Source organism: Acartia tonsa, chromosome 10 (genome assembly GCF_053477335.1).
Source record: "Acartia tonsa isolate MP-2025a chromosome 10, ASM5347733v1, whole genome shotgun sequence".
Classification (NCBI taxonomy): Eukaryota; Metazoa; Arthropoda; class Copepoda; order Calanoida; family Acartiidae; genus Acartia; species Acartia tonsa.
This window is the reverse complement of record NC_137269.1, coordinates 34,598,661-34,611,532: the sequence shown is the minus strand read 5'-3', so window position 1 is coordinate 34,611,532 and position 12,872 is coordinate 34,598,661. Positions and strand designations below refer to the sequence as shown.

General features: G+C 32.0%; 1 protein-coding gene across 4 annotated transcripts; it reads right to left on the bottom strand.

Moving 5' to 3' along the window:
• Positions 1 to 3,116: 3,116 nt before the first annotated feature.
• On the bottom strand, positions 3,117 to 11,345 carry LOC145329961 (serine-arginine protein 55-like). 4 transcript variants are annotated; one of them, XR_013883191.1, is made up of 11 exons: positions 11,220 to 11,345; positions 10,801 to 10,895; positions 10,337 to 10,415; positions 9,930 to 10,001; positions 8,331 to 8,472; positions 7,777 to 7,832; positions 5,903 to 6,046; positions 5,420 to 5,503; positions 5,047 to 5,137; positions 3,930 to 4,186; positions 3,117 to 3,211 (listed from the first exon to the last, which is right to left on the bottom strand). XR_013883191.1 is itself a non-coding variant. In XM_080174458.1 (10 exons), the coding sequence occupies exons 1-9, from the start codon at positions 11,306 to 11,308 to the stop codon at positions 5,059 to 5,061; spliced, it is 840 nt and encodes a 279-aa protein (XP_080030584.1). In that variant the 5' UTR covers positions 11,309 to 11,345; the 3' UTR covers positions 3,117 to 3,211; positions 5,047 to 5,058. The 4 variants fall into 4 exon arrangements, 1 of the variants encoding a protein (XP_080030584.1); XR_013883192.1 differs by having other exon boundaries at positions 3,930 to 4,026; XR_013883193.1 differs by having other exon boundaries at positions 3,934 to 4,026.
• Between the last annotated feature and the right edge of the window lie 1,527 nt (positions 11,346 to 12,872).

The window sequence follows — 12,872 nt, the reverse complement described above, 5'->3', positions numbered from 1 at the left end:
GTTAGGTTTGGTAAAATGCATTTAAGCCTTGCAGGCAACCCACCTAGCCCGCCCATTAGCTCTAAATTTGAATTTCTGGACCTAAAAAACCTATAATTTTATGTATGACAGCACATACTTTTTAAAAATGCACTTAACCCCTGCGGGCCACCCACCTAGCTTGCTGGGGTCGGTCCCCGACTTGCTTGATCATCTTAAATAATGTTCTCATAAATAGACACAGTTTATTCCAGAAAAAAAAACCTAAAAAAACAAGTAAGGTTCCAGGTTAGGTTAGGTAAAATGCACTTAAGACTTGCAGGCAATCCACCTAGCCCGCTGGGGCTTGCTTCAGATTAGTCTGATCCTTTTATTAGCTGTAAATTTGAGTTTCTTGACCTAAAAAACCTATAATTTGATGTATGATAACACATACTTTTTCTAAAAAATGCATTTAACCCCTACGGGCCACCCACCTAGCCCGCTGGGGTCAGTCTTCGACTTGCTTAATCATCTGAAATAAGATCCTCATGAATGGACAGTTAATTAGAGAAACAAAACCTAAAAAAATAATATTAAATGTAAGTTTCTAGGTTAGGTTAGGTAAAATGCACTTAAGCCCTGTTAACAACCAACCTAGCCCGCTGGGGTTAGCTTCAGATTAGTCTAATGCTTATTTCAGCTCTGAATTTGAGTTCTTTGACCTAAAAAAAACCTATAATTGGATGTATCTCAACATATATATTGGGAAAATGCACTTAACCCCTGCAGGCCACCGACCTAGCCCGCTGGGGCTAACTTCAGATTAGTCGGTCCTTGACTTGCTGGATCATTTTAAATAAAGTCCTCATTAATAGACACAGTTTATTCAAGAAAAAAAACCTGTAAAAATATAAGTAAGTTTTTAGGTTAGGTTAGGTAAATGCTCTTAAGCCCTGCAGAAAACCAACCTAGCCTGGGGGGGGGGTTGGCTTCAGGTTAGTCTAATGGTAATTTTCGCTCAGAATTTGAGTTTCTTCACCTAAAAAACCTATATTTTGATATATAACAAGATATATATTGGAAAAAATGCACTTAACCCCTGCGGGCCACCAACCTAGCCCGCTGGGGTCGGTTCCCGACTTGCTGGATTATCTTAGATAAAGTCATCATTAATAGACAAAGTTTATAAAAATAACATGTTAAACTATAAGTAAGTTTCTAGGTTAGGTTAGGTAAATGCTCTTAAGCCCTGCAGAAAACCAACCTAGCCCGGGGGGGGTAAGCTTCAGATTAGTCTAATGCTAATTTTCGCTAAGAATTTGAGTTTCTTTACCTAAAAAACCTATATTTTGATATATAACATGATATATATTGGAAAAAATGCACTTAACCCCTGCGGGCCACCAACCTAGCCCGCTGGGGCTAGCTTCAGATTAGTCTAATGCTTATTTTAGCTCTAAATTTGAGTTCCTTGACCTAAAAAACCTATAATTAGATGTATCACAACATATGTATTGGGAAAAAGGCACTTAACCCCTGCGGGCTACCCACCTAGCCCCCTGGGGTCGGTCCCCGACTTGCTGAATCATCTTAAATAAAGTCCATATGAATAGATACAGCGTATTTTAGTTAAAACCCTAAGAAAAAACAATTTAAGGTAAGTGTCCACATCAAAATAGACAAAAAAAAGCCTAAAAACCCCATTTCCGCAGGGTTTTTCTTACCTAACCTAACCCTAAAATAAAAATTTTTAAATTTTTTGCCATTTAGATGTAATACCTATAGGACTAGGCTTATATACCAAGTTTGAAGGGTCTAGCTAAATTTTAAGACCATTTTGCTCACGGATTACGAATAAATGTCATTACGCCCCCCCCCCCCCCCCTTAATTCAACGGCATCCAACCACTTTCATACAGAAATGAAAATTCTCAAGAGGGCGTTAATTTTTTAAATATCGCCTTTATTTAAAACAAGGATAACATCCAAAAAATCAAAGCTATGTAAATAAACGGTAGAAGAAATGAACATGAAAACTTGTAGTTTAAATTCTAACATTAATTTTTGGGCAGATTTTTGTAAGAATCCGAATCCGGTTCAAAATTTAGACTTTTGAATCTCACTTAACTGTTACATGAATTCGATAGGACAATTCTAACATGCTTTTATTAGCAGGGGTATATATTCTGCAAATTTGACCCTGCTAATAGGGAGGGGGGGGGGGTGGAGAAATGTAAAAATTAGGAGAACTGAAAATACTTTTCTCCATTTTTCTCCCTTCCCTGGTGAAAAAAAAACTAAAAGAATGTGTGGAAAGGAAGATAATATGAATTAACTAAAAAGTTCTGAAATTATTTTTTAATTTTTTCCCATACCTTGCTGGGAAAAACTAAGAGGGGGAATTTTTTTAAAATTTACATCAGGGAAAAAAATGAATCTTGTGCAGAATATACAATCTTGTGCATTAGCGAAATAGCTATAATTAACCTATGGACGGACACGTACGTACCCTAATTTTAGAAAAACCTCGCTTCTAAAAATATATCATGAAAGTTCCTCGGAAGATTTCTTTTCCTTTTCCATTATAATCTGAAAAAAGTTCACAAAAATACAATAACTTGCTATTAAGTATTTATTATTGAAAAACACTAGGTATTAGCAGAAAAAGTAGGTAAGAAAAATTATAAACAAAATAAGGTTTTCTTTATTATGAAGTTATAAGTGCAGTAAGAGAAAGGCAATAAGCGTCATCAGAAACTAAAAATTTATCTTGTAATGTGTGATATTCTAGCGGCTACGCTTCTAGAGGCCTCTAGAACAGTTGAAATGGTGGGGGGGTTGAATTTAACTAAACATTTATTATTAGTTTTAGTATAAAAAAGAAAAATTACCTCCCCATAATTTTTTTTGTGTGGGGGTGGTGGTATATGAAGGAGAATCATATCGGTTCAGCAGTTAGCGAGATCCTTCGGTACAGAAAAAGTTACTTTTACATAACAGTTAGATACAAATACAATTTGAATTTTGTATCAAATGATGCTTTTTTTACCAATCTTCATTTTATTAAATGTGTAAATACAATATATGAAAATGTCAAATAGTTAACAGGGAAAAATAATTGCCATGTAAGAATTCCATTTGAATTTTTTAAAGGAAAAAATGACAATTAGTTAACCCTTTACAGAAAAAAACCGAAATATTCATTAATGATATTGTTTATTCTTGATCAATCTTCTTGAAATCACGTTCACCTTAAAATATAAAATATTATTTTTGTTCAAATTAAAGGGTTAAGATCGAAATTAGAGCAAAATAATTTTAAACCTAAGTTAAAATAAAGGGAGGGAGGGGGTGATTACTAAAGATCTCGTAATTAAGGAAATAAATAAATATCTATACACTATCAGGGATATTAAGGGATAAGACAATAGACGATATATTTCCATTGTAAATTAACAAAATTAAATTAAAATTATTTGTTGAAAAGTTGACCTTTGAAAAGCCATTTATTTAACAACAATAAATATGAAATTTAAACCATTTTGTGATTTTTTAAAACTTGACACCTACATCTACGAGATCTCCTCGAGTACGATACCACCCAAAAGGAAATCAAATTTAATATTGGTTTACAACTTACTTAGGAAAACATAAATTTAATTTAAGTCTTTTTTTCAAAGTATTATAAAATTATTTGGGTATATAATTCCCTTTTTTTCGTGAATAAATATTAAGCGACCTCATTTCTTTTTTTCTCTCGCAAGAATGAAAATTGAATACTCTAATTTCAACCAAAATAATAACATGTTAAAAACCAAATCTTCAATCAAGATTGAAAATAAAACATATAAAATGCAAATTCAAAAACAGAAAAATTCAACTTTAGTCATAAAATATTTTTTTTTCTCTTTAAGAATTTGCTATTATAAATAAAATAAAATCACCATTCTTTTTTTTTTAATAAAGTACCTACACAATTGGCATGGGGGGCATCGGAAAAATTGTAAACACGATTTTTGTCCCTTCCTTCCAATTGTTTGATTGATTGATTGATAATTCTAACATCCTTCAAGAGAATCTCTAATTGTGTGGCATTGTACACTCACTTCAACATCGAGATGCACGTCATGTGACTGTGTGCGCGCACGTTTGTGTGTGTGTGCACGCGCATCATTTGTATTGTTATTGTCCCCCTTTATGGTTGAAGGTTTGTCTCAACCACTTGGCTAGTTAACAATATATAATTAATAACAAACTTAGGTTCTCTTTACCATTAAACTTAATCTTTAGCCATGTCGTTTTCATTTCTTATAAACATCTTACATTTTAAAGCATCTTATGAAAGAAATAAACTAGGCTTAAAAACATGTTTTGAAAATATATATTGGTTATTTAAAAAAAAAATAATATAGGGAAGATACAGATCTAGGCCAATATAAGATAGAATATTCTTTGTATTATAATGCTTTGCAAGTCTAGTCTATAAGATACTTTATTTGAAGACTTTTATAACATTCCTACAACCTTACCTAAGTAAAAAATCCTATAACACTCGTGCATTTGAAAACTATCGGTAAAAAGAGAAAGAAGATAAGCTAAAAAAACATAGCTTTAAAATTTACATTTGATTTAATTTTCATTAATTCTGAAGGCAAAATATTTTTCATATTTTTTCTCTTTATTTAGCTCGTTTTCTCATCTTTTTGCCCTTAAAAAATCCTTAGAAATGTGATTGATAATACAAAAGGATAGAAAAGGAAGATAAATATAAAAACTAATTAAGAAATAAGAACAAGATTTTGTGAAAAATAAATAATAAACATGGCTAACAAAAGCAAAACTTCCATAAGTCATTTCACCCCCAACCCCTTTTGGTTGTTTTAGGAGAGAGATATGAGGGGGTGGGGGGATTTTTTACATAAGTTTTGTCATATTACTATTGTGAATCTTGCACTTTTAAAACATGTCACTTTTTAAACATAACCCATTTTGGAAAACTTTAAAAAAATTTTATTAGTCCTGTTCTATTATCTATTAGTCAGAAATTTATGTTCTTATCTTTTTAAATAAAATAAGAAAATCTTACCAAGCGTGTCCATTAAGATCTGGATCTCCTTGACCTGGAGCGGCTGCGGGACCTGGACTTCTTGTCTCTGGAGCCAGACCTGGATCTGGACCTTAAATAGCAGAGATTTGTAAATCTTTACCATAAAACTGATCTCCATTAGGCAAAATTATTTATGGAGGCTGGCCAAAAGCTATTTGCTAATACCTCACAAAAACAAAGTTAAAATGACAATACTTTAGCAACAATTACTAAAAAATGCATATTTTTTTGTGATTTATAATGCAAGTTTATATAAAAAAAGCTCTATTTAAATACTTGGATGTAAACAAATATATAACGAGAACGCCTGGAAAATCCTGTTCACTCTGGACTTTGTTATCCTTTATTATACCTGGATTTACGGTCACGTGATCTGGAGCGTGACCTGGACCGGCGACTGCGTGATCTTGATCGAGATCTTGATCTGGAGCGGGACCTAAACAAATATTTGACAAGATTAGTTTTCTTTTAAGTGGCACATTTGAGATTGAAAAAAACTAGGTTTCCCCTGATTGCAGGAAACTTTTATGACACGGCTAGTTTGCACCAACCAATCAAGTTTTAAATTTAATGAATTATAGTGATGTTTATTGTTTAAGAAACTTTACGAATCCTATCAATAAACATTTCAATGCCCATCCCTCCATTAGTGTCAATCCCTGATGTTTTATGTAGGGGACTTTTAACTTTAATTAAATTTTTGTTGGTTGGTTGGTTCATTAAGTTGAGTTCCAAACGTTTCAACCACTTTAACTTATTGTAATCTACAGAAAAGCTTATTTCGTGTATCATCATTTGGGATGTACGTACATGAATTTAACGGCTATTATCTTACCTGCTGTTGCTGCGCTTTCTGCTTCCTTTGCTGGTGCTCATGTCAATGATTTTGATGGCCCGGCCATTCAACTCCTTGCCGTCCATCTTCTCCATTACATTCTTCACATCGTTGTAGCTCGCAAACTCAACGACACCCTCGTTTCTAAATTATCATAATATGCTTGATTAGTACATTAGAAGGTTTTTGTAAGTAGTATATCCAATGGCTTTATTCATAACAAACTTTTTAAACTAAAAGTATTAACTGTGAATAGTAATGAGTTTTGCCTGTCTATGGGCATAAGCATAACCTTGTACTAAACCCCGAACCACTTCATTATGCAATCTACATTTTCCTGGATATTTTGTCTACGGTAGTCCAGAAGTGTACAGCTTTACAGTACATTGTTTCTATTTGTTAAAGCAACACGTATGATAAAAGAAAAAGATTCCTTTTAAAGTAAAATGCTTATATTTCAATCAAAATCTATATTTTTTTTATTTTTTACCGATCCACGTCATTATGCAAATCAAAAGAAAATCAATGAGAAAACGTTTGTTTTGCACTTTTCTCTAATTTTAAAAAATGATTCTGATAAAATAGCAATATTTTAAGGGATTTATGCATTAATTATAATGAAAAACAGTTTAAGGTAGATTTTAATGATTTTTCTAAATAAGAAATAATTGAAAAAAAGAAATTCTATCCTTATCACTTTAGAGGACAGCTGCTGACCCCCAGTCTTATGGATGAAGCTAAATACATGTTAAAGATAAAAATTACCCTGAAAAGTATACAAAAATGTTTTTTGATGTGTTAAAAAAAATCCATTTTAAAATCTTGATTTTGAGGATGATGGCCTTTAAGATGCTCTTACTGGTGGTGAAGGTGAGCTAAATGTTATCTAAGTACATGACCATTACAACAACTTGTCTATTAACCTATGTACCATTTTTTGTAGTCATAGCAGCCTCCAGTGGAGCCTCTCGACATGAAATATAACCATTACCTAAAAACTACATTATTTACTTTATGAATTTTAGTAATTAAAATTGCAATTTTTTTCTTTTTTAATATTGCTTGGCTGGAGGCTGCTATGACTACAAAAAATGGACCATAGTTCAATATATAAGTTTTCTTCAAGGGCATGCACTTTGATAACATTTAGCTCACCATCACCACCAGTAAGAGCATCTTAAAGGCCATCATCCTCAAAATCAAGATTTTAAAATGGATTTTTTTAACACATCAAAAAACATTTTTGTATACTTTTCAGGCAAATTTATATTTTTTACATGTATTTAGCTTCATCCATAAGACTGGGGGTCGGCAGCTGTCCTCTAAAGTGATAGGGATAGAATTTCTGTTTTTCAATTATTTCTTATTTAGAAAAATCCATAAAATCTACCTTAAACTGTTTTTCATTATAATTAATGCATAGATCCCTTAAAAAATTGTTATTTTATCAGAATTATTTTTTAAAAGTGGAGAAAAGGGCAAAACAAACGATTTCTCATTGATTTTCTTTTGATTTGCATAATGACGTGGATCGGTAAAAAATACAAAAATATAGATTTTGATTGAAATATAAGCATTTTACTTTAAACAGAATCTTTTTCTTTTATCATACATGTTGCTTTAACAAATAGAAACAATGTACTGTAAAGCTGTACACTTATGGTCTACCGTAGACAAAATATCCAGGAAAATGTAGATTGCATAATGAAGTGGTTCGGGGTTTATATTAAGATGAAAGACCATTAGAATTTCATAATTGGTGGTAGATACAAAAATATATGATACGCATTTTTCAAACGACGGGTGTAAACTTTTTCTTCATAGCTGCGACTTGTGCATTCATGAGATGCTTCAAACGTGAAATTTAGCATTACCTTTTAGTTCTATGGGCATCCGCATAGGTAACATCTCCTGCACTTCTCATCACATCCTAATAACAATTATACCATTAAAAGGTTAGAGTTACAAAAGACTGTACATAAAAGGGTAGGTAATAGTTATTAATCGCATCGTAATATATACAGCTTTCCGCGGATATAAAACTGGTTTTAAACTTATGATTGTACATTTTTATATTCGTAGAAAATTGGATATAATACGATGCTTTACATAAATTTCCAATACGGCTGAGAACCGGGTCTAATCCACCGGTTATTAATCGGTTTTGAAGCGATGCTGGAAAAATATAGAAAAGCGAGAAATTTTTAATAGGTGTGTGTTTATTGTTTAATGGAACGACAATATCAGTCCAATTATATACACATTTTGTTCATTGTAGTTAACACCTATTTTTAATAACATTAAAATGTGAAAACGCCTAGTGATTATTAAAGTTTGAGGGATTTATTGATAGAATAATTTAAGGGCAGACAATGATACTTAGAAATTTTCTCGCATTATCTTTTTCGGCCATTATCATATTTGATACCTTAAGGTCTTGCCATGAAACTCTGCTGCTTAAATTCTCGACAACAACTCTGTACTCTGTCCTGGTGGGTGGACCATATTTGTCCAGCCAAACTGGGCGGCGCTTGTCTCCACCGCTACCTCGACCTCCGCGGCTACGGCTCCTAAAATAATTTGAGAACCAGGTTGAAACAGTGTTAATTAATGTGATTTTATGTTTTATAATATAATGATGTACTGTTTTATATTTATATACGTTTAGATTTTAATGTCTCCGTTTCTGATTCAGTTCTCCATTTTAGTGAAGATTCGCATAGGTTTTGGGAAGGTTTTAGGCTATTTATTTTTATAAAGATTTTTTTGCGGTTCGTTTAGATTTTTCCTAACAGTGCCAGTCAATCAACCCCAAGTCCTTGTAAGCAGGGTTGGCATAAAAAACCCAAGTAAAAACCCAAGTTGGGTTTTATTGGGTTTTTTAACTCAAAAAAAAACAAAAAAAACCCAGGTTTTTTAAAAATGTACCTTTTGTCGATAATGTTAACTCTATTTTGACTTATAAGGAGTACTATTTTCAAACAATTAATAGAAATTATAAAAACATTTTATTTTAACTATTGTATAACTGCATTTTAACTGCTTATTTTTATATATAAGTAACGGAATGTCTGTTTATATGTACCCAAATAACTCCCTAACCACTGAACCGATATGGTTCTCAATTACAGTTAGCTTCTCACGGGTCCGTTGAAGATTTCTCATAGGAGATTTGTGGTGCCCTCCCCCAAAATTGGAATAAACCTTCCCTGGACCTATGAAAAGCTACCCTGTACAGGAGAACCATACCGATTCAGCGGTTAGCGAGATCCTATGGTACAGACAAACATCCTATTACTTTATAAAAATGATTTAACCATAGGTATATCTTAAAATTGCTAGGTAATCTATAATACAAAGTAGCTTGATGTCTGTCCGTCTGTCCCTTAAGATCTCGGTAACCACTGAACCGATTGGATTCTACTCTTCAGGGTATATACCTATTGGTCCTGTGGTGGTTTTAAGCTATTTTCTTGGGGGGTGGGACACCCCCAACCCCCCCAAAAACAAAAAAATCCCTCCCCCATTTTTTTTTTTTTTTTTTTTTTTTTTGTAGAAGAATTCTTTTGTAGAAATTTTCTTTTGTAGAAATATTCTTTTGTAGAAGATTTCTTTTGTAGAAAATTTCTTTTGTAGAAGATTTCTTTAGTTCTTCTTATTTTTTTTTTGAATTTTTGTTATTGTCATCTCTTGGGGCAAAGCCCCTAGAGGCTAGGGGCGAAGCCGCTAGTAATCTTTAGAAAACAATAAAGCCCAAAAAAACCCGGATTTTATTAATAAAACCCGGGTTTTATTAATAAAAACCCAATGGGTTGGGTTATTTAAAAAAACCAGGGTTTTTACCAACCCTGCTTGTAAGAGAGAGAGACAGGGGAATATTTTTGATGCCTTGCAAAATAGCAAAGCATCAAAGGACAAACTACATCCCACCCCTTCCCTATACCGAAAAATAAGTTATATGCTCGCACTGCACAGGGCAACTTGAGGAAAACGTCTTTAATTTCTAAATTTGATCCCCGAGCTTTACCTGGAACGTGAACGTCTGGACCTGGATCTTGAGCGTGACCTCCTCCTGCGGGACCTTGACCTGGAGCGTGACCTAATAAAAAAAAATTCGGTCCATTAATCCTCAAAAGTAACATTGTTGTTTATTTGTCTGCCTATATGTAGCGAAAATAACCCATGGAAAAAAATTTAAAAACTAAAGTTTGCTGTAGTTAAACTGGAAGGTTGAATTCACAACCATTACTCAAGTGCACCTAGAGGCATAACAGAAAATATATTTTCATTACATAATATTTGAACAATAAATATCTATCGATAGGTAAAAATAAACTTAGTAAAAGGTTATTTTACTCTTGATTTTTTTTTGTAATCAAAAGTAATTTGTAGAGTAAGGTTTAAATCCTAACATACGGTAAACGCATATTTCACCTTCCGCCGTAGCCCCATCTCTCCTTGTCTCTGCCGTGTGGTGTACCCCGTGCCAACTCAACAGTTACTATCTCGCCCTTTATTTTCAAATATTTAAACATCAATGTATGTATAAGTAATTTTATTATCCATTAATTAGAAGTAACAGGATGTTTATTATGAAGGGATATATATTGGATGGGATGGGATAATGACATGACATAAAAGTCTTCAATTCTGAAAACTTAAGAAATATAGGTAGGAATTGGTTTGTTGTTTCTCATTGGTTGGTTGACCTCCCAGCAGCCATAATTACATTTTAAACATTTTTAAAAATGCATATCATTTATATAAGAATTAGGTTCTCTAGACCAGTTTACAGTAGCGTTGCTACTTTATAACTATGTAGGTCTTATAAAGACATTTAATCATTTAGAGTGGCATATTATGTGTAATCCTTGAGAAGATGTTTAAATATTGTTCCTGAAATTCTTTCTTGTGAAGATCATAGCAAGCGTCATCGGCGTCCCTCGCGTCATCAAACTCGATGAAGGCAAACTTATTCTTGATGGAAATGTCTCTGAAAAATTAAACATTTCTAGTAAGGGAAAGTTGAAAACGAGCGTTTTGTCGATGCTATTACAAAACCAATTTATAAAAAATGTCTTGATCTTTTCGATCATGAAGAATTTTTTTTTATTTAGAAATCTTTTTCATAATTCTATTTTCTTTCCAAGTTTAGAATTTACGTGGATGTTTTACTACTCTACTGTAAACATAGTAGATACCTATTATATATAACAAACTTGCTGTATCCTATACTTTGTTCCCATTAATTTCTAAAAGGATCGATTGGCCATCTATGCTTTCTATATCTATTAAAGATAATTAATTGGTTATGTACCTGATCTTTCCGTATTTTCTAAAGAAATGTTCTAGATCTGATTCTCTGCATCTGTGGGTGATACCTCCCATGTACACTCGGGTTCCCATTTTGATATTTTATAATTAGTCTTTTTTACTTCTGAAAATTGACAAAAAATGTAATTCACCAAAGGATGCATATCTTAATGTGGCATGAAATTATAGTATGTTAGGGCCTTGGTTCATTTATAATCATTCAAAGCTAATTTAAATGACAAAAATATCAACTTTAGGAAGAATTATGTATATATATAAAATACAGACAGTTAACGATATTGATTAAGATACTTTTTTTTACATGTATAATATATAAAAGGTGACAGTAACAATCAACAAAAATTTAGGATAAAATAATAAACTTTCTAACTATAATTATGAAAATTGTAAACATAAACTTAATTTTAAAGAATAATTAATAATTTAAAGCATAGTCTAATTTTTACCGACTACTGCAACAACAAAAATGGCGGCGAAATATGATAAACAATGATTTCAGGGTTTCCAACTTTATAATAAATAAGGTTTCAATTCAGGGTTATCAACATAACATTAATTTTTCCGTTTAGGAAATATTCACATAAAAAATAAGTTTTAGTGTCGTTGTCCCTAGCTATTTAAAAGGAAGGGAGAAATTAATTGTTAAATTTTCTCTTAAATAAATCCAGAAATTGGACTAAAAATGCCCATATGGGGGCGTTAATGGGGGCAATTACAATATAAGTTCTGACAATCGTATTTTGCCCATATTTTGTTAGAAGTAAACCAAAAATCAAGTTCACAGCTCCCAATGACCAACAAATATATACTTTTATCCTGTCATTGCCCTACTGTGCCAATAAAATCGTATAATTAGAGATATAGTTTTACTAGCAATTGTTTTTGAAGTAAAATTTTTCATGGATGCCTGGCAGAACCTTCAAAAATGTTTAAATTATCAAAAGTAGAATAAAATGTCTTTTTATACAGTTCGTTTTGGGATAAAAAAAGACAAAAAGTTTTTGATGCACCCTAAAAGTCAGCTTCAATACCCTTTTTTTGTAAAATTCAATATTTTTACATACAAAATGAAAATAAACAGTTACAAGCTGAATAAAATGTTTAAAGTTTACTAAAAGCCATCAAAACAAACCCCTTCCCCAAAAGCACCATCCCTTGAAAGGGAAGGAAATGGGAAGAGATGATAGCATTTAATTCTCTTCATATATTTTCCTTCAGATAATCACCGTGACATATTTTTTTCACCTATTCAATGGAAATTAGTTTGAATGGATTAAACTTTCATAAAAAAATTTCTTGCATGTATTTGCAGCGATTTTTTAATATAAACAGAAACTTTTTCATATTCATAATGGGAATTTTTGTCAAGGTATAATTTCTACATGTACCACCAGAGTAGAAATCAGACGACAACAACAAATAATAAAATAGAAAAATTAACATTATATAAGTGTTCAGAGTTAAAAATCAAGTCTTTTTGTGCTTAATGTTATGTTTTACGTTGTATTGTATTAGTTTTTTTAAGATAATTAAGATTGTTTTTCCCTTTGAGTACTTGGTATCTAAATATCTTATGTTTCTGATTTAATCATTAATTGTCCCGCGATCTAGCTTCTAAAATTAAAAAAATAAAATA